The 21,077-nt window shown below is 37.7% G+C and overlaps 5 protein-coding genes across 7 annotated transcripts; 2 read left to right on the top strand and 3 right to left on the bottom strand.

The window, feature by feature from the left end:
- The first annotated feature begins 1,920 nt into the window (after positions 1-1,920).
- Positions 1,921-3,362, top strand: LOC18016528 (50S ribosomal protein L30). Its single transcript, XM_006401426.2, has 3 exons — positions 1,921-2,008; positions 2,676-2,901; positions 3,018-3,362. The coding sequence occupies exons 2-3, from the start codon at positions 2,710-2,712 to the stop codon at positions 3,153-3,155; spliced, it is 330 nt and encodes a 109-aa protein (XP_006401489.1). The 5' UTR covers positions 1,921-2,008; positions 2,676-2,709; the 3' UTR covers positions 3,156-3,362.
- A 231-nt stretch (positions 3,363-3,593) lies between these two features.
- LOC18016527 (putative F-box protein At5g55150) lies at positions 3,594-7,081 on the bottom strand. Its single transcript, XM_006401425.2, is given in 2 exon segments — positions 3,594-4,625; positions 6,977-7,081. Coding segments are annotated over 2 exon segments (1,137 nt in total).
- Positions 4,798-6,336, bottom strand: LOC18016526 (small ubiquitin-related modifier 1). The gene is made up of 3 exons (XM_006401424.2): positions 6,023-6,336; positions 5,123-5,272; positions 4,798-5,014 (listed from the first exon to the last, which is right to left on the bottom strand). The coding sequence occupies exons 1-3, from the start codon at positions 6,098-6,100 to the stop codon at positions 4,928-4,930; spliced, it is 315 nt and encodes a 104-aa protein (XP_006401487.1). The 5' UTR covers positions 6,101-6,336; the 3' UTR covers positions 4,798-4,927.
- A 6,818-nt stretch (positions 7,082-13,899) lies between the features above and the next one.
- Positions 13,900-15,472, bottom strand: LOC18016525 (small ubiquitin-related modifier 2). 3 transcript variants are annotated; one of them, XM_006401422.2, is made up of 3 exons: positions 15,199-15,472; positions 14,298-14,447; positions 13,900-14,162 (listed from the first exon to the last, which is right to left on the bottom strand). In XM_006401422.2, the coding sequence occupies exons 1-3, from the start codon at positions 15,280-15,282 to the stop codon at positions 14,073-14,075; spliced, it is 324 nt and encodes a 107-aa protein (XP_006401485.1). In that variant the 5' UTR covers positions 15,283-15,472; the 3' UTR covers positions 13,900-14,072. The 3 variants fall into 3 exon arrangements, with proteins under 3 accessions (XP_006401485.1, XP_006401484.1, XP_006401483.1); XM_006401421.2 differs by having other exon boundaries at positions 15,205-15,451; XM_006401420.2 differs by having other exon boundaries at positions 15,217-15,441.
- Positions 15,473-18,540: 3,068 nt separating this feature from the next.
- LOC18016524 (glucan endo-1,3-beta-glucosidase 12) lies at positions 18,541-20,481 on the top strand. Its single transcript, XM_006401419.2, has 3 exons — positions 18,541-18,679; positions 18,767-20,050; positions 20,328-20,481. Exons 1-3 carry the CDS (start codon positions 18,613-18,615, stop codon positions 20,360-20,362), a joined length of 1,386 nt encoding a protein of 461 aa, XP_006401482.1. The 5' UTR covers positions 18,541-18,612; the 3' UTR covers positions 20,363-20,481.
- The last annotated feature ends 596 nt before the right edge of the window (positions 20,482-21,077 follow it).

Below are 21,077 nucleotides of genomic sequence, written 5' to 3'. Positions count from 1 at the left end.
AGTTCACAGAATCTAAAGAGATAAAAGAATTCAAAAAATTAAAAAACAAATTGCTGAGAAAAAAAAAACAAAATTTAACCAACCTTGATCAAACGTGTGAATGAGGTTCTGCACTTATGACATGTCTCCTTTTCCATGACCATGGATCTGCCACAATCTCTGCATAAAGTCATATGTTTGCAATGACCATGGATATTTATAAACCTTCTTCGAGATTGAACAACACCGTACACACGCCATCTCCATCGCCGCCATTTTAAGGTTTTGCTCTTAAGTAGTTAAAAAAGAAAAAAATAGCTACGAAAAAAGTAAGTTAGGAGTGCAAAACACCATTCACACGTTTGTGTGATCGAAGTTGGTTAGATTTTGTTTTTCTCCCAGCAAGCAATCTGTTCTCTTAGTTAGATTTTGTTTTTCTCCTAGCAAGCAATCTGTTCTCTTAGACTTTATCGAGTTAAAGAATATGCAAATACTATGTTCATGTTTAGTGCATAAAACAATACAACTCAAACTTATTTTGCCGCATAATCACTATTTTGCAAAGCAACATATGGATTAATCTCATCTCGTAATTCATTTCAGTCACTTAAACAAAAAAAAATAAAAATTCCTGATTTCTATCATATTTCTAGTTAAAGTATTTAGTAAAACATTCACACTCTTCATAATTATAACCCATTGAGTTTGGAAAACGAATGTTGTGTGATATTTTGACAAGAAAGAAAGGAACAGTTTGATAAGCAACAATCACATAATGAGCTTTCTTTCATCTAAGAAAAGAATGTATGTAGACCGGTATAAAACAAGGTCCACAAGCCTTTATCAAGTAAAACAATTTTACAAATACAATGTTCATGTTTTAGTGAATAAAAACGTTTCTTGTTTTTACACACGTTGGCACTGAAAACAATATTTCAAAACTATCTCCAAATGTAGAGGATTAGTAAATGCCCTTGTGTGTAAAAAAATGAACATAGGGAGTAAGTTAAGAGCAACCTCAATGGGAGAGACCCATGAGGGTCTTCAGAGCAATATTAAATTAGTTTCTGTGGAAAAAGTGAGTTTAGAAACCCATTTTAGAGACTTCGTGTTTGACCCGTGCAATGGAGAGACTGATATGGGCTAAAAAAAAAGGAATTTTTTACCAAATTAAAATAAATCATAACTGTTTAAAAACTGATTTGATTAAAACTTAAGAAAACATACATTTAAATTTATAGAAACTAAACATACAAATTAACATAAAACATTTATAGAAACTAAACATACAAATGACCAAATTTCTGCCATATATGCTCCATTAAATCTTCTTGCAATTGTTCATGTACTTCATTGGAACGAACTCTCCTCCGAGTATCCAACATATTTTCAACATTTGTTGCCATAGTTGTCGAGTACGAGCGATCTATCGGTGAACTGCTAGTTCCCTCCCCTAGTTGAAATTCTTCTACTACATTATAATGAGTGTGTGTTTCTCGTTCGTCTTCAACTATCATATTATGGAGTATGATACAAGCTCTCATAATTTTACCTATTTTATCTTTATCCCAAAAAAGAGCCGGATTTCTAACAATTGCAAATCGAGATTGCAATACACCAAAAGTACGCTCAACATCTTTTCGGGCAGCCTCTTGACGTTCTGCAAATGCAGATGCTTTTTTGCTCTGGGGAAGTGGAATTGATTGGATGATTGGATAGATATCATCGATTAAGATAGATATCATCGGTTAGATAGTATGCCAGACCGTATTCCTGTCCATTGACAGAAAAATTCACTTGCGGTGCTTTTCCTTTTAAGATATCATCAAACACGAGCTTCGATGGTTTTAGGCTTTACTTAACGTGTATTAAAAAAGTGGCCTTGATCTTCAATCTACTAATGATCTTTAAAGGGCCCAGATAAAGCCCAAAAAGGATCTTGGTTTAACCAGCTAAAAGCCTAAAACCCTCGAAGCTCAGATTTTCCGACGACTTCTTTCACCGGACGTGCCGCCTCTGTTTCCTCCAGGTATCTCTTAATCTGATTCCGATTCGAACAAAAAGTCTCTGGTTTCACTTTTTTTACCACGCGTTATCCCACTCCTCTTATCTCTTTGTCGTGATCGATTTGATTTTGTTTTAATTCGTGGTTCATGATTCGTGATTCGTGATTTTGACTCTGAATTCTGTTTTCTGATCCCTCGATGGAATTCATGTTGATAATGCGTACGTTTACTGTATCCGCTTGGGTAGGCTTACATTTCTACGGTGATTGGTTTTTTTTTTGTATATTTTTTGGGAATCAGTGTTTGGTTTTGATCTGTTAAAACTCCAATTTTTGCTCTAGTTTGATTCAATCTCTGTGTTACAAACGAAGCTGCTTGATTGATTCAGCTCGGTGAACTAAATAATAAACGGTTTTAATTTCGGGGAAGTTGAGTTCATGTGTCTGTGGTATAGCTTTGTTTTTGCTGTTGAAATAATCTGTGTATGTGATCATTCAAGAAGCTAGCACACTCGACAAAAACGAAATTCTCAAGACCCAATTTTCGTGCAGCAGTTTGATTTAAACCTTTTTTGGAAATTGAAGCTGCTTATTTAATTTGGAGAAGTTGAGTGTATGATTCTGTGATCTATCTTTTGTCTTTCTATGTCGTAAATTTTTTATATGTTTGTGATGATTTCCCATGTTACAGAGAGAGCCTTAGTTAGAAGGGAGACAAGAAAACGATGAGTGGATTTAGAGCATTTAAAGCACAAGTGCCCATTGAATGGAGCAAGAGTTTGTACATAACCTTAGTGAGAGGTCTCCCTGGAACCAGGAAGCTTCACAGGCGAACACTTGAGGCCATGGGACTTCGCAGATGCCATCGCACTGTTTTGCACTCAAACACTTCATCCGTTAGAGGAATGATTCAACAGGTTCTGTTATGTTTTTTTTTATTTTTTGTCTATTCTCATTTGTCATATGTCATATTCCTCTCTCAAGCATGATGTTGACGTAAAACGTGATTTTCTTGGTGATACCCTCTGCGCAGGTTAAAAGGATGGTTGTTGTTGAAACAGAGGAGATGTACAAAGCTCGCAAAGAAGCAGAAGCCAAACACAATGCTCTGCGTCCGCCACTTGTTGTCAGCCATTCAAGCCCTGCAACAGCTTCATCCACCATGTCTTGAGTATTTACACAGACCGTCACTTTGATAAGATCCAGTTGCATTTGTAATCGCCTTAAATTAAGACCCTGGTAAGGTGTCAGGGAAGTCATAAGTAGTCTAGACGCGATAAGAAATGTTGGTGTCATTGAATTTGGTGACTCATGTTTTTCTATACATTGGATCCTTGTGTATGTTTGCTCTCATTTTGTCAATCTCAAATCCATCCGTTCGGTTACTTTTCTTGTGTTTCAAAGATTCGGGAGGAATTTCGGTTCTCTGTTAGTCCTAGATTGGTTAGTAAGAACTACTTTTTGACAAATAGTTTTGACCAAAAGCTACCTTTCAATTTATGAAAGTATGTATTGAGAAGACAATAGATGCTGAATTTTTTTGTTACAAAAACAAAAATCTCTTATGACAAATGTAATTAATGTATGTATACAAGAATACAAAATTCGTTTATCGTCGAAGAACATCTGTAGGTGTGACCCAAAACATATGACAATTCCAAGATCTTGGCTGGTAAAGCTTCTTGATTTGCTTACTCTCCCATTCAAAAACGCCCAGATTCAGCGACCCTTCTTCGTTTCCATCGACGAAATAAACGGAATTGTCTTTGATGAATCTTTTAGATCCGGTTTCACCTGCTAAAACCGCTATACATCTACCTTGAGGGCTCAAGAACAAAGCTTTTCCTCTCAAGCTTCTCACCATCGTCCACTCTTTCGTCTCTGAACAGAACTCGTAAATCTCGAAATAGGTTGTGAAATCAGAATCGTCGTCAAGCTCTAGCTTCTTTAAAACCACCCAGAGCTCGCCGTAATCCGACTCTGCAAAAAACTTCTTACAAGGGTCGTGACGAAACGGCGAGGCACTGCATAAAGGAATAGCCTTTGGATTGTTAGGGTTAAGCTCGCAGTGATATATCCCTCCAATCCTGTCGATGGCGAAGAAGACGCCATTGCAGAACACAATGTCGTCAACAGAAGAAGCAACGTGACCAGACTCCAAATCAGTCCACTGTTTATCTCCGCGTCTGCAGAAGGCTAGTTTCCCAACGGTGTTGTAGATCACGAGCACGACACAATCAGGATCTAATAAACTAGTCGAAGAGACTGCTTTCTTGACAAAGTTCTTTAGGGTTTCAGGGTCAAGAAAGATTGCTTGGGGTTGAAGCAACCGTTGAACGTCCTCGAAAGATATCAATGGTGGCAGAGAAACAACGGTGTTGGTAAAAGGGTTCTGTAAAATTACCTCAAACGGGAAAGAAAGATTGACAGTTAACAAAAACCCTCGCGTGCCACCGCAAACAACCCATCTCTGGTTATTCCCTGAGAAGTCCAATTTTCCCGGAGACAGAATCCTAAACTGATCGGAGAATCGAGTTTCTTCGTCGGGAGAGGGATGAGAAACAAAGAGAAAAGGAACGAAGTTGCGACTGTAGACGGCGGAAGAAGAATATCTCCAAGAAGAGGAGGAAGAAGGAGAGGCCTCCATTATTAACTAACTTATTAGGGCACAGAGAAAAAACGGTAAAAGCTTGTAAAACGAGAAGAAAGTGCGTTTTATGAAGCCACGTGAAACTTGGGCTTCAAGTAAAAACGTATGGAGAAATTTCCTTGTTGGTTACCAGAGTTGCTTTTAGTTTAAGCTACTACTACACTTCTTTAATCAGTTGTGAAAATCCCATTAACAAAAAGCCCATTAATATTATAGGATCCAATAATAACACACCGTCTTTATCGAGAACTCTGTTAAGTATCACACCGTCTTATCGAAACCATAAAAGACCACTAAAAGCAGAACAGACACAGGCCATTTGTAACACCACCGGTCTGATGGAGCATTGCATCGATCTCATCTCCATCTTCCATCTCAAGCTGTAAAAATGGATGTTCAAGGTTTAGAAACTGATACAATTCGAAAAAGGGCAAGACAAGAGTCTAGAAAGAGAGAGAGAGAGAGAGAGAGAGAGAGAGTATTTTGACCTCATCTGGAGTCTGTTCAGCGCGGAGACGACGCCCATCAAACAAGAAAGCGATTGAGTTGAAATCCACAGATTGACGGTCGCAGTAAGCGTTCATCAGCTTCTTCAGCTGAGTGCTCCTCTTGATCCTAAAGAAGACTTCATTTCCATCCTAAGTATATCACCAATCAAGAAGAAAATGATTCACTTCAAATCATCACAGTAAGTTTTCCGTCATAGAAAATCGCACACTATAACCACAACCAAGCACCAACTTCAGAAAATACCTAACAATTGATACTCAAATAAGAAACACAAAAAATGATCACCACAGTACCAATTTTCATAGTAAAGAAAACCTTTTATGAAACAAATGCTCCATATACTCAAATGCCTAAGGACGAAAAGCTTTCATAACAAAACACAACAAAAAATTGAAAACTATTACAGGCAGGCAGTAAATTTATGAACAGATAATCACTATCTCCATGATACACACACACACACAAGTTTTGAATGTACCAACAACTTCTTGATTGATGCAACTTATGACAAACCATCACAATCTCTCAAAGAATTTGTGTTCTTAAATTTTCCATTTGAGCCACTTAAAGCCACGCTTACTAAACAATACTTGTCTCTGTAAACAACTCAACTCATACACAAGCTTACCAATTCATCAAATGTAACTAACACAGTTCCAAAAACCTTTTAAACGATTCTTTTAGACATAAGCCTATAAGCTTTCTCCCTATGTTACTGATAGAGCCCGAATCTATATCTACAACACTGAATTTCGAGACAGACCCAAAACCCTAGAAGAAAAAACCGTAACTACACACAATCGACGCTAGCAGATGAAGAATCGGCCTAAATTTACGAGAAACAGAAAAGAGTGAGAAAGAGAACACAGTGACAAAACCTGGCCCTTGACCTTGAGATTGATGTGAGCTCCTCCTTGGTCTCCGGGCTTCTTGTCTTCTTCCTGAGTTGCAGACATCTTCCTTTTATCTTAGATTACCCAGCCGGCGACGGAAACAAAAACTCCGATCTGCGAGAAAGACGAAGCCCTTTGAGAGAGATTCGCGCGATGGAAGGTTGAGGAATTTTGAGAGAGACTCGGAGAGAATAAAAAGACTAAAAACCACTTCTTGTTGGTCGCATCTGATTCTTGTGGTCTCTATCCAACGGTTGATAATCACTGGGTCGTCTATCATCCGACGGCTGGAAGAACATAGAAGCCGTACCTAAAAGGCTTGCGTTTTAATACAGCATTCATAATGGGCTATTTTAGATCAAATGGGCTGACATATGGGCTAGCTATTCTATTAAAAAGCGTGAAACCATTTGACCAACAAAGAGCTTTTTGTTCCCTTATACAATTTCAATTTGTATAGAAAAATAGATGTTCGAAAAAACAATGACAATTTGTAAAAATACCATATATAATTTTTAGCTTTAAAATTATCACTGTAATCTCAAAATTTTGAAAATACTAACTACAAACTGATTTAGGAACTGTTACTAAACTTGTAAGACACCCTTTTTAAAACCCTAAAGCTCATGGTATGTAGTAGAAAGGAAATCAAGGTTGTGATATATCTCTAGAACTAATGTTTTCAGAAATTTTAAGGCAGATCTCACTATAAAATTATATAAGTTTTTACTGATACCCTAATGCACGCATGACATTTCATTATGTTGAAATAATTATGTACGTCGTAGTGTGTGAATGGTTTTAGTCTATATTTCGTGACGACTATTATTTTCGGCCCGACACACTACAAAACAGACCAAAAATTGATGACAAACATAGTTGCGACTGTAGACTGCGGAAGAAGAATATCTCCAAGAAGAACAGACGGTGGCACAGTACTTAAAGGTTGTTTCTGGCATTGTTTAGGCTGTGGAATACAGCGTCGATAAGCTCCGGGAGTAAATCCGACTAGGACGAGGAGGAAGAAGAAGAAGAGACATCCATTTTAAAAAATTCACTACAAGAAAGAGGGGCTTTTCCGTCGAATTATTTACGACGATTTGTAGTCGTCGTAAATTTACGACGACATTACGTCGTCTTTACGACGATCAAAAATTTCGTCGTAAATTCGACGTAAAAAATAACCCTCGTAAAATCGTCGTAATGTTACGACGATTTTACGACGAATAAAGAACGAATTTTATTTCGTCGTAATCTTGTCGTAAAATTTACATCGATAATACGACGAATTGTCCTCTATCTAGTAATTGACGTAAAATCGATGTAAATGTTATGTAAATTTTATTTCGACGTAAATTTGATGTAAATATGCAATGGTAATATGTTGGTAACCAAACAAAAAATTCTATATATACCCTTTCTTCTCTCATTATTCCATCATCCCAAAAAAACATATAAAGACACAAATTTTTTGAGTTTTTGAATGTTTAAGTAAAATTTTTGGTAGTTGAAATTTCTATCAAATTTCAGAAACAAAAAGTCAAATATTTGTTTTGAAATGTCTATATACGATCTACGAAAGTGGATGTATACGCCCAAAAATGGTGATGGGTCGTTGACTGAAGACTTCAAAAACGGATTGGAAATATTCATGTACCAAGCCGGCCTTCTGGAAACTGTAATTGAAAGCGGCAAAATGTATTGTCCTTGTGTGAAATGCAAAAATAGGAAACATATTCTTATTGACACTGTCTGGCAGCATTTATTGAATAGAGGGTTCATGCCCCAATACTTTATTTGGTATCAGCATGGAGAGGAATATGGTCAAAGTAGTGGTCAGATGGCTGCACGGAGTAGTAGTAATCATCAAGAACATGTGGATTTTGAAGCGTCCAATGATTATCAAAGTAGTCAAGTTCAGGGTGAAGATCATGATAGGATGCATGAAATGATTACTGATGCATTTCATGAAACACATGCTGATACTGTTGAGGAGCCCAATGCAGATGCGAAACGCTTTTATGATATGTTAAACGCAGCAAAACAGCCTCTGTACGAGGGATGTAGAGAAGGTTTATCAAAATTATCATTGGCAGCTCGGATGATGACAATAAAAACAGATCACAATCTATCTGAAGTTTGCATGAACGATTGGGCAGATCTTATTAAAGAGTATTTGCCAGATGATAATTTGGCTGCTGAAACGTATTATGAAATTCAGAAGCTGGTTTTTAGTCTTGGATTGCCTTCTGAGATGATTGATGTTTGTGTTGATAATTGAATGCTTTTTTGGAGAGATGATGAGAAGCTTGAAGAATGTCGTTTCTGCCAAAAGCCAAGATATAGACCGCAAATTGCTGGGCGTAAGAAGATTCCTTACCAACGAATGTGGTATCTTCCTATCACTGATAGGTTAAAAAGACTATATCAATCCGAACGGACAGCTGCGTCGATGAGATGGCATGCGGAACATTCACAAACAGATGGCAAAATGACTCACCCGTCTGACGGGAAATCTTGGAAACATTTTAACACCGTACATCCAGACTTTGCTAGGTCTAAGCGAAATGTTTATCTTGGTCTTTGCACTGACGGGTTTAGTCCATTTGGTATGTCTGGTAGGCAATATTCATTACGGCCTGTGATTCTTACGCCATATAACCTTCCTCCAGATATGTGCATGGAAAAAGAGTTTTTGTTTCTAAGTATATTAGTCCCTGGTCCAAATCACCCGAAGCGGGCCCTTGATGTTTTTTTGCAACCACTCATACATGAGTTAAACCAGTTGTGGCATGTTGGAGTACGAACATATGACTGTTCGAGTGGTAAAAATTTTACGATGCGAGCGGTGCTTATGTGGACAATAAGCGATTTCCCGGCATACGGAATGCTATCAGGTTGGACAACGCATGGGAAAACCTGTTGGTTTGATTGCCACCGTCGGTTTTTACCACCAAACCATCAATATAGAAGAAATAGGCGTTTGTTTATAAAGAACAAATTGGTTCGTCTCCCTCCACCAGTGTACCTAACTGGAGTAGAGCTTGAAGCGCAAATAGATCATTGGGGTGGACTTGAAACGGTCCCCCTTGGAGGAAATTGGCACACTCCTGCGAATATGCCTGACGGATATGGGGTTCATCATAATTGGCACAAGAAAAGTATATTTTGGGATCTGCCTTACTGGAAAGATCATTTGCTTAGACATAATCTTGATGTTATGCACATTGAGAAGAATTTTTTCGATAACATCATGCATACTATTTTGAACGTCCAAGGAAGAACCAAAGACAACGTTAAATCACGGATGGACTTACCCGATATATGTAACAGAATTGAGTTGCATATGGTTTCATGATGACATGACATATGCAGTATGGTTTCATGAATTGCTCCTAGGTCCTATTTCGAAGATAACTACTGCAGCTATGTATTTCACACGTGGCTATGTTTTTCATACTTATAGTCATGGCACTCAACGGGCAACTACAAACTATGGAGTTTGTGTACGAGGTGAAGTAGACTTTTATGGGGTCATCAAAGAGATAATTGAAGTGGAATACCCCGGATTAGTCAGAATGAAAACTGTTTTATTCAAATGTGATTGGTTTGATCCTACGGTAGGTCGTGGAGTGCAAATTAACAAATTTGGAGTGGTAGATGTAAACGCATCTCGGCGATACAATAAGTTCGAGCCATTTATACTTGCATCTCAAGCAGAACACAGAACAAGTCACCTTTGTTCCATATCCTCGAGTTCGGAATACGGGAATTTCATGGCTGGCGGTTGTCAAAGTTGCTCCAAGGGGTATAATTGATGGTGTAGATCTCCCGCCAATGCAGCAAGATGATTGTGTCGACATTACAGAACCGGATGTTGAAGAAAATGTTCTTTTAATTGATCCACGTAATCGACAAGTTGAAGATCTACATGGGGACGAAACTGAAGAAGGTGCTGACGAATTTCAAACAAGCAGTGATGATGATGACAATGATGATGACGACACCGAGGAAAATGTTGATGAAGACTAATTAAGTATTTTGACATTTAATTGCATGCTTTGAACGTTTCAATGTAACATTTGTCAAATTTAAATTTTTGAAAAATTAAAGCCAATTAATGAAGACTAATTAAATGTTGATGAAAATTTGTTTAAGTGTTGACTTGGACATATGTTGACTATTACGACGAATTTACGACGATTATTTAGAAATCGTCGTAAATTCGTCGTAATATGCAAACCCTAAACCCTATAGGGTTTAGCTTTCCCAATTTACAGAATGGTTTTTGGGTTCATTTTCCTAAGTAAACTGATGTATTATATAAGAGTATGTAGTATAAGGTTCAAGAACTTGTAGAAATGTGGTTTTTATTACGACGAATTTACGACGAATGGGAGTGATCGTCGTAAATTCGTCGTAATATACCATCGAAAATACGACGAAATGTAACCCCTAAATCTTATAATCAATCTTTTATGGGGTTCAGGGGGGATTTTGATGAGGAGAATGAAATGGCTTACCTTCTCATAAGGTAAAACAACTTTCTAAAAAAAAAAAAAAAAAAAATTCAAAATTTGACATATATGTGTTTATCAAGTAATCTTAAGGTGTTATATACATTTACACAAGATGTATGGATTTATCTTACATCTTACTAAATTCTTCATTAAGTTATGTAAACATGCTAGAAAGTTATACAGACCACATTTATCATGAATAGACATGCTTGTATGTCCTTATGGATGTTTCAATTTTTGAATTTCATCAGTTTTGGTATAATTCGTCGTAAATTCGTCGTAACATTACGACGAATTTACGACGATTAGTGGATACACAGCCGTCTTAATTTTTTTGATTTATACGAGTCGTCGTAAAATCGTCGTAAAGCCCAGATACAGCCACGTGTGTTTGTCTTACTCGTCGTAAAGCCCAGATACAGCCACGTATCGTCGTAAACTCGTCGCAAAGCCCAGATACAGCCACGTGTGTTTGTCTTACTCGCTTTGTTGTACGGTGGGATCTTTGCGACGAATTTACGACGGATTCGTCGTAAATTCGTCGTAATATTTACGTCGAATTTACGACGAATATAAATTCTATATATAGGACCTCACCTCTTCCTCATTTCGTCGCTTATCTCTCCTTCCTCTCTCTCTGCTTCCTCCTTCCCACCTCCTCCTTTTGACGAAAAAAAAAGGTAAATAATTTTTTTTAATTACTTAAAATTATAATAATTTTAAATAGTTTAGAAATTCAAACGGTTTAGGTCGGGAATCAGTTTAGGCTCGGAATTTATTAGATTTAGGATCGTAATTAAAAATTAATTGTAATTAATTTAAAAAATAAATTTTTTTTCGGTTTTGCAGACGATGACTCGACGGAGGACGCATTACATCAATTTCATGGCGGACGGACATTCTTCCCGGGCGTCTGCCTCGGGAAACACCGGAACCGATGTCCCTTCATCTTCCGGAGCCTCCTAGGTTCCGAATACCGCGGAGCCGTCTCCACCACCGCCTCCACCACCACCTCGACCGCCGGCTGTCGAACCGGTACCCGCCCCGGCTGCCGAACCGGTACCCGCCCCTCCTCATCCGTATGCCCAGTTTACGGTTGAGGATTTACTAGCTATACCGGGACGGGGGGCTTTACGACGTCTGGTTTCCGGAAAAGCGGAACCAGACTCTGATTGGTAAGTAAATTTTTTGTTTTTTATAGTTTTTAAATTAACGCTTTAATTTACTTAAATATTAATGTAATAATTTTTTTTTTGGTTTCATAGGTTTACTTTGGATAATTGTGTCGGGCGGAGCGTTTCCGACACAATTAAGAGTCATTTCGTGGAGCCGTACGTCAATTGGAGCAAGGTGTCGCAAGAGACGTGCAACACCTGGTACAAGTGCTTCGCGGTAATATTTTTAAAATCTTATTTATATCATTTTAAATTGTTTTAAATTTAATTAATCTTACTTTTATATTGTTTATCTAATATTTTGTTTTCTTTTGCAGCAACGGTGGAACTGGGACATCGGGATCAACGAGACCGTCCGCGAAGCTTTCGAGGAAAAGGCGAAGAAACGCCTAGTTAACACCGTTTCCGATTGGAAGCGGAAATGGGAGACCGACGGCGACGATGCAAAGCCGAGCTCCATGTCCACTTGGTGTTGGAACGGGTTGAAGGCGTATTGGGTGGACCCGCATGCCCAAACCACCGCTGCTAAGTGTTCGGCCGTCTGAAACCGGGTCGATCCGGTGACTGGTGAGAAGTTAGTGACCCCGCACACTTCTGGCCAAATATCTTTTGCGGGAAGACGTCTCATGATGGTAAGTAATTAAATATAAATTATTTCATTATTATTTTAATTTTATTTATTGCTAGAATTAATTAAATATTTTTGACTAATAATGTTTATTAATTGGTAGGCCGAGGAGAACGGAGGAGAACTACCTCCAATGACGAAGCTCTTCGAGACCACTCATCGGAAGAAGGACGGGAGCTTTGTCCACGCTCGGTCCGAGGAGATCTACAATGCCGCTATGCAGCGGATCGCCGAGCGGGAGACCTAGGCCACACCTGACGGTACTATCCAAGTACCGTTGACCGTCGCTGAGCAAGACCAGATTTTCGAAGAGGTATGATATCTATTTCAATTTTTTAAAAATTTATTATATTTATAATTACTTAATAAATAATTAACGTTTTTATTTTCTATTTATAGGTTGCTCCGAAGAAGAAGGGCCGAACCTTAGGGATGGGCTCTATTAGAGACTGTCCTGCCGCCACGGTTTCCGTATTCCGCTCGCAGGATCCGCAACTTCGCCAGGAGCTTGCTACGACCAATGCTGAGATCACCAGTCTTAGGCATGAGCAAGTAGCCCAGAAGCAGGAGCTCACCGAGATACATGATCTCTTCGACATCATTGCGGAAGCGGTTCCGCAGTTGGCCACCGCAATCCGAGCGAGGCAACAGCGAGCACGGAGGGTTTTTGAGACCGGTGGTAGTTCCGGTACTGGACCATCGGACCACCAGACGCAGGGCGGTCAGTCTTCGGCTCCGGTCTCAGCAGCGACGGGCGGTCAGACTTCGGCTCCGGTAGTGCAGACGGGAAACGTCGGCCTAGCAGCGACAGGCGGCCAAGACGGAGAGCCTCCTCGTGACGTCGATCTCAACCTCGACGATTACGACATGATTGTATAGATTAGGTTTTTTTGTAAAAAACAATTTGTATAAATTTTTTTTTATTTATAAATTATTTTTAAATTTAAATTGAAATTTAAATTCAAATTTTTTCTATTTTTAATTTTTTGATTATTTTAAAAATTTATTAATTAAATTATAATCGAATTAAATAATTAATTTATAAATCGACGTAAATTCGTCGTAAATTTATGTCGATTTAACGTCGAATATTTAACGACGAATTTACGACGAATAAGTTTACGTCGGCTTTACGTCGAAAATTTACAACGATTTAACATCGACAATTAAAAATTTCATTTCCCTTAATTGAAATTGTTCGTCTCCTAATCGTTGTTAAATCGATGTAATTTTACATCGATTTTACGTCGTTTTTATGATGGAATTTTTTCGTTGTACATCCGTTGGAAAATTTACGACGCATTTACGACGAATAGTTCCCGACGATTTTACGACGATTTTCCGGAGTTGGTAATTTTACGACGATTTTACGACGATTTTGGTTTTACGACGATCGTTTTACGACTATTTTTAATTCATCGTTAATTCGACGTAAATGCTCTTTTACGTCGATTTTACGTCGATATCTGCCGACGTAAAAGCAGATCTTTCTTGTAGTGATTACGGCACAGAGAAAACGGTAAAAGCTTGCAAGACGAGAAGAAAGTTTTCTTTTTTATTAGAAAGCAAGGTGAAACTTGCGCTTCAAGCAAACGTGCGAAGACGTTTTTGTAGGTTACTAGAGTTGCTTTTAGTTTAAGCGACTACTTCTTTAATCAATTGTGAAAATCCATTAACACACACCGTCTTTATCGAAACCATAAAAGACCCCACTAAAAGCAGGACAGATACAGGCCATTTGTGATACCACCACCGGACTGATCGAGCCTTGCATCGATCTCATCTCCATCTTCCATATCAAGCTGTAAAAGTGGAGATTCTAGGTTTAGGAAATGATTCAATTTTGACAAAGGGAAAGGCTACAGAGAGAGAGAGAGAGAGAGAGAGAGAGAGAGAGAGAGAGAGAGAGAGAGAGAGAGAGAGAGAGAGATTTTGACCTCATCAGGAGTCTGTCCACCGAGGAGACGACGCCCATGGAACAAGAAAGCCATTGAGTTGAAATCCACACATACACGTTCGCAAACAGCGTCCATCAGCTTCTTCAATTGAGTTCTCCTCTTCATCCTAAAGAAGACTTCATACCCATCCTAAGTATATCACCAATCAAGAAGAAAAAAAAAAGAGAAGATAAATGATTTTTTCTCACTTGAAATCATCACAGTTAGTTTTTCGTCTTAGAAAATCGCACACTATAACCAACCAAGCACCAACTTCAGAAAATTGATACTCAAATAAGAAGAAGAGAAAGAAAACAAATGATCACAACAGTACAATTTTCATAGTAAGGAAAAAAAAACTTTTATGAAACAAATGCTCCATACTCAAATGCTTTCATAACAAGACACAACAACAAATTGAAAACTATTACAGACAGACAGTAAATTTATGAACAGATAATCACTATCTCCATGATACACCCATACAAAAGTTTTGAATGTACCAACAACTTCTTGATTGCTGCAGCTTATGACAAAACATCACAATCTCTCAAAGAATTTTTGTTATTTCTTGTTTTTAATTTTTCGATTTAAACCACGCTTACACGACATAGAAATACTTGTCTCTGCAAAAAAGTCAACTCATACACAAGCTTACCAATTTATCAATGTAACTAATACAGTTCTAGAAACCTTTAAAGGGGTTCCTATAGACACATGCCTATAAACTTACTCCCTATGTTACTGATGAATCTACATCTACAACACTGAATTTCGAGACAAACCTAAAACCCTAGAAGAAGAAGATAAAACCGTAAGTACACACAATCGACGCTAGCAGATGAAGAATCAGCACAAATATAAGGGAAAATAGAAAAGAGTGAGAAAGAGAACACAGTACCAAAACCTGGAAATTGACCTTGAGATGGATGTGAGTTCCTCTTAGGTCTCCGGGCTTCTTGTCTTCTTCCTGTGTAGCAGACATCTTCCTTTTATATCAGAATCTCCGTCGCCGGCGACGGAAACAAAAAACTCCGATCTGCGAGGAAGACGAAGCCCTTTGAGAGCGATTCGCGCGATTTGCAGGTTGAGGAATTTTGAGTAAGACTCGGAGAGAATAAGAAAGACTGAAAATCCACTTCTTGTTGCTTGCATCTGATTCTTGTGGTGTCTATCCAACGGTTGATAATCACTGGGTCGTCTATCATCCGACGGCTGGACGAACGCAAGCCTTTTAATCTAGCATTCATAATGGGCTGTTTTAGGTCAAATGGGCTCACATGTGGGCTAGTTACTCAATCAAAATAGCGTGAAACCATTTGCCCAACAAAGAGGTTTTTCCCTATACAATGACAATATGTAAAAATACCATATATATGTAAAAATACCATATACTTTTTTTTTTAAGTTTTAAAATTATCACTGTAATCAAATAATTTTGAAAATACCATAATCGACATAAATTTTAAAAAATATTACTAAAATTTTATGAAGGGTAGTAACTGATTTATTAACTGTTACCAAACTTTTTGTTTTAACTGTTACTAAACTTGTAAAACACCCTTTTTAAAACCTAAAAAACTTATGGTATTTAGAAAGGAAATCAAGGGTGTGCTATTTCTAGGACTACTTTTTTGGAAATTTTAGGGCAGATATGTACGGAAATGTGTGAATGGTTTAGTCTACATGTTTCGTGACGACAATTATTTTCGGCCCGGCATTATAACAGATCAAGATCGTGATTTTTGTAGAACTAGTTTTTTCGGGAAATGTCAGGGCAGTTCTTACTATAAAATTATAAATTTTTATTGATACGCTAATACACGCATGACATTTCATTATGTTTAAATAATTATGTTCGTCGTAGTGTGTGAATGGTTAATGGTTTTAGTCTATGTTTCTTGACGACTATTAATTCGGCCCGACACTACAAAACAGACATCTCCAATTATTTATATATAATAACATTTTATCATAGCGTAAACATCAGGGACAATCAGCTAACATTCTTATCTAAAGCTCAACTTGATGGTGGACAGATAGCAATCAAGCGACCTACCGCATTGAATTTTTTTTCTTGGTTGATAAGAAAATTATAGTACTTTTATATATGGTTTAGGCTTATTATATCAACGTTCATATCTAGAATAGAGCCATAATAGTTAGAAATAAGTCAATATGAAAGATACGTCACCCTGTATAAGATTATGTTTCCATGGACTTTGTGTTTCGTTTTCAAATTCGAGTAAACGAGCTTAACCGACTTCGACCCTCGGTGAACCATATATCGTACGATGTCGACAAGCCCTATATATATATATATATATTATATGGTCAAATGAAGTTTACTTTCATAAAATAATAATTATATGTTAGCCTTTTCTCAAAAAATAATAATAATTATATATATGTATGTATATATCTGAAAATGTAAACCACCATACAAACACACATCTTATGCAAAGAAAAATATATATACAAACACAGACACATATAATCATTAAAAAAAATTATATGATGTCTGATATTGATATTGTTTATTTAGGACTTCTGAGGTCTCAGACACCGAAAATCAAACCTAATTTCGAATTCCGAATAGTTACCATGTGTGATTCATTATTCAGCATATGTGAATAGTTACCATGTGTATTTATATCAGTCTCAAAACTATAAATAAAAATCTAATCAAGTAATCATCACTAGATTGCGATCTTTTGAATTACCAAATTACTTTTATACAGTGTGAGCTGCAAATCATTCATAAAAAAGAAACATTAGCACAACTGTTGAAAAGATAGTTACTCTTAAATCATGATTATACCATAATATAAATTTACAATTTCAAAATTTGAAATAGAAAAACTAATCTATGATGTTTTAATTTTTTAAAGCAGGTAATTAAAATTGCGTATCAGTATATATAAACGTAACAATTACTAATTTTAGTCGTACATTTCGTCAAATCTAATAGCTAGCGGTAGTGTTCAACTTGTATAGTACAACTATACAACTACACACTTCAAATAATGTTTTTTTTTTCGTCGGAGGGACACCAAATATATGGACCATTTAGCTTGATTCATTATTATAGACCTATAGTATTGAAAATTGTTTGAGGTGTTTGATTAGCTAACTTACAAGTTTCAATTTTTTTCCCCCACACATGACACACCTAAACGCGTTCATTTGCCCAAGTTGTTAAATCTAATATACTACTTACAACTGACAAGTTACAAATTACTTGTAAACAAAGTACTTCGATTTATAAACTCATCTGAATATATCTAACAAAATGATCAGTATGATAATATATCAAGAGGGGCATAAAAGGAGGGAACATTTGGGAATTCTCTAAAAATGACTTGACGTACGAAATAGAGACGTTGGAAATCAGAGCTTTAACGTTCAAAATTTAGGAGATAGAAACAGATTACACATGGCCCCATTGCAGATATATTCTTCATTTCACGACGAGACCAAATTTGCATTAACATGAACTTGAGTAAATATTCCAACAATAAACGAAATTTTTTTTTTATCATATTATTATTATAGGACATAGGTAATACGTTAATGCATCACATCACCGATTAGTTATCGTATCAATTATCACTTCCGACCAGTTATAATTATAAGTTTAACGGATAGATTGGCTGTTTTCAACAAATTATTAATACCATCTATTTATTACCATCAATTCAAGATATGGTTAATTTGCCTCAACGATCGCAATCCAGTGAACATATTGACTGGGTATATAGCTTAACGGTTGTAAATGGTTTTTCAATAACGCTGCAGTCATATCATTATTAAATTCAAGGTTCTTCTTTTATAAACATCGTAAATAGTTAAATACTAATCTTTTTCTTTTATTTGTCAGAAATCTATTGTGATCAAACGTGATTAAAGAAAGACTGCTACAATTTGTTGTTATTATCTTACATAACGTTAGGAAAACCCCCCAAAAAGGATACAAAAGCTGCAGTAAAATCAATAAATAATCTAATAAATTGAATGCTAATTTTGGCACGTACCCACCATCTGACAACATTTGGTCCAGTCTCCAATCACTACGATTGAAACGGTCAAATTTTGTTATAAAATAAAAATAAAAAATTAGTATTTACTTTCACACGTAATCGAGTAAAGGAGTTGGAAAAATTCACATCACGATGTTAGCAGTAAAAAAAAAAGTCACCCCCCCAATATCTCACTTGGGTCCCACCCACTTCCTCCACCTCCTCATCTCCCTACTATATAAACAAACAGCTTTAGCTCATCTGAAACAACAAACATTTCTCAAATCTCTGCAACAATGGCTCTCTTCGTTATATCTCTCCTCATATTCTCTTCCTTCTCAGCCATTCCATTCACATGCGCAGGTTAGATTCTCATCATCTCTTTCACGAATGTAAATTCCAAATTTTCGTTAATGATTTTCTGATTTCTTCGTTTTGTTTTCTTAACAGATTCTGGAATGATCGGAGTAAACTACGGCCGGATAGCGAACAATCTCCCGGCGCCGGAAAAGGTGGTTGAGCTTCTCAAATCCCAAGGAATCAACCGCGTCAAGCTTTACGACACTGAGAAATCCGTACTAACCGCGCTCGCGAACTCCGGCATCAAAGTCGTCGTCTCTCTCCCTAACGAGAACCTCGCCGCCGCAGCAGCAGATCAGAGCTACACCGACAATTGGGTTCAGGAAAACGTAAAGAAATACATGCCGGCGACGGATATCGAAGCGATCGCCGTCGGGAACGAAGTGTTCGTCGATCCGAGGAACACGACGACGTATCTCGTTCCGGCAATGACGAATGTTCAGAGCTCTCTGGTCAAATTCAACCTCGACAAATCAATTAAGATCTCGTCGCCGATCGCTTTGAGCGCGTTGGCGAGCTCGTATCCACCGTCGGCCGGTTCTTTTAAACCGGATTTAATCGAACCGGTTATCAAACCGATGCTGGATCTGCTTCGCAAAACCTCGTCGCATCTCATGGTGAATGCTTACCCGTTCTTCGCCTACGCTGCGAACGCCGATAAGATCTCGTTGGAGTACGCTCTGTTCAAAGAGAACGCCGGAAATGTAGATTCCGGTAACGGTTTGAAGTATTCCAATCTGTTAGACGCGCAAATCGACGCCGTTTTCGCCGCCATGGCCGCCGTGGGATTTAACGACGTTAAGCTCGTGGTGACGGAGACGGGTTGGCCTTCTGCCGGAGATGAGAACGAGATCGGCGCCGGTTCGACTAACGCGGCGGCTTATAACGGCGGGTTAGTGAAGAGAGTGTTGACGGGAAACGGGACGCCGTTAAAACCGAAGGAGCCGCTTGACGTTTACTTGTTCGCTCTGTTTAACGAGAACCAGAAAACGGGGCCCACTTCGGAGAGAAACTACGGGTTGTTTTACCCGAACGAGAACAAAGTGTATGACGTTCCGTTCACCGTTAGGTCAACGACGCCGGTCAACGATAGCAAGGAGAAGGTTCCGGTGAAGTCGCCGTCGAACGTGGGACAGACGTGGTGCGTGGCGAACGGGAAAACGCCCAAGGAGAAGCTTCAGGAAGGTCTCGACTACGCTTGCGGAGAAGGAGGCGCTGATTGCCGTCAGATTCAACCGGGTGCCACGTGTTATAATCCTGAATCGTTAGAGGCCCACGCTTCTTACGCCTTCAACAGTTACTATCAGAAGAACGCACGTGGTGTTGGCACGTGTAACTTTGGTGGGGCAGCGTACGTGGTCTCGCAACCTCCTAGTACGTACTCTATCTTTTTCTCCCTCCTAATAATCAAATATAATTTTTTTTTTCACACTTTTTGCTTTTATCGAATTTTTTAATATATATTCCTGAAAATCGTGAGAGAAATGGAAAAGATAGTTGGAAGATGATTTCATGGTTAGATAATAATTATGGAGGTTGAGATAGGTCAACAACATATGCTATTTTTGATAAAATTTTCTTACGTATTCACAAACTACTATTAAATTGTGACCTATGTATTAATTTGTGTTTGCTATTTTCTTGTTTGTAGAGTACGGGAAGTGCGAGTTTCCAACAGGGCATTGAAATGGAAATGGAAGAGAAGGAATCGGGCGGATTAATTTAGTAGCATTTTCTTGTTATTTATTTAATACTTTGTTTTGTCATTCGAGTATATGATTTATTTATATGCGTAGATTTGTTTTCACTATTGTATATTTGGTTGGTTTCGTCGTATAATATAGTCTTAGTTTTTTTTCTTTCTTAACTTAAACCTCTACGACGTGTATACATGGAATCAAGTCTCATATTTACGCCAGTTGCGTGCCATTTAACACGTTAAAAAGAAAAAAGGAAAAAATGGAAAAATCATTAAGTTAATCCTCTAACGCTCGAGTTTCGATTTTGTGTTCGTTGGATCTTGGATGTCTATCGTTCATCGTACGGTTATAGCGACCTCTACATAAAAAATATACGTGTTTAATTAATGAAGGTAATCTTATAATCTGTAAATTGTGGATAAATGATAAGTGTATATACAAAAGATGTCGACAAATACTTATCTACACCAGCTAAAAAGACATTTTACAAAACCATTTTTGAGATTGGATTTGATGTATTTTTGTGTGTGTGTGTGTGTAAAATCTCTTCGGTTTAAAATCTGCTTCGTTTAAGTCACTAAAGTATAGTTGTGTTGGGTCTGATATTCTCAATTTCGGATTGATCTACTTCTGCTGAAATTGTCACAAATTAAATCGGTGCAATTAGGCTCAATAAACCACCAAACATGTTGATTATCACA

Source organism: Eutrema salsugineum, unplaced genomic scaffold (genome assembly GCF_000478725.1).
Source record: "Eutrema salsugineum unplaced genomic scaffold, Eutsalg1_0 scaffold_2, whole genome shotgun sequence".
NCBI lineage: Eukaryota > Viridiplantae > Streptophyta > Magnoliopsida > Brassicales > Brassicaceae > Eutrema > Eutrema salsugineum.
Note: the sequence above shows the minus strand (reverse complement) of the source record. Positions and strands in the feature narration are given on the sequence as shown.

Coding starts and splice junctions, on each gene's coding strand:
- LOC18016525 (XM_006401422.2), bottom strand. CDS start 15,282: ATGTCTGCTACACAGGAAGAAGACAAGAAGCCCGGAGACCTAAGAGGA. Junction 14,448..15,198: donor AGGTCAATTTCCAGGTTTTG/GTACTGTGTTCT, acceptor TGATATACTTAG/GATGGGTATGAAGTCTTCTT. Junction 14,163..14,297: donor GTGGACAGACTCCTGATGAG/GTCAAAATCTCT, acceptor CCACTTTTACAG/CTTGATATGGAAGATGGAGA.
- LOC18016524 (XM_006401419.2), top strand. CDS start 18,613: ATGGCTCTCTTCGTTATATCTCTCCTCATATTCTCTTCCTTCTCAGCC. Junction 18,680..18,766: donor CATTCCATTCACATGCGCAG/GTTAGATTCTCA, acceptor TTTTCTTAACAG/ATTCTGGAATGATCGGAGTA. Junction 20,051..20,327: donor CGTGGTCTCGCAACCTCCTA/GTACGTACTCTA, acceptor TCTTGTTTGTAG/AGTACGGGAAGTGCGAGTTT.
- LOC18016528 (XM_006401426.2), top strand. CDS start 2,710: ATGAGTGGATTTAGAGCATTTAAAGCACAAGTGCCCATTGAATGGAGC. Junction 2,902..3,017: donor TTAGAGGAATGATTCAACAG/GTTCTGTTATGT, acceptor CCCTCTGCGCAG/GTTAAAAGGATGGTTGTTGT.
- LOC18016526 (XM_006401424.2), bottom strand. CDS start 6,100: ATGTCTGCAACTCAGGAAGAAGACAAGAAGCCCGGAGACCAAGGAGGA. Junction 5,273..6,022: donor ATCTCAAGGTCAAGGGCCAG/GTTTTGTCACTG, acceptor TGATATACTTAG/GATGGAAATGAAGTCTTCTT. Junction 5,015..5,122: donor CTGAACAGACTCCAGATGAG/GTCAAAATACTC, acceptor CCATTTTTACAG/CTTGAGATGGAAGATGGAGA.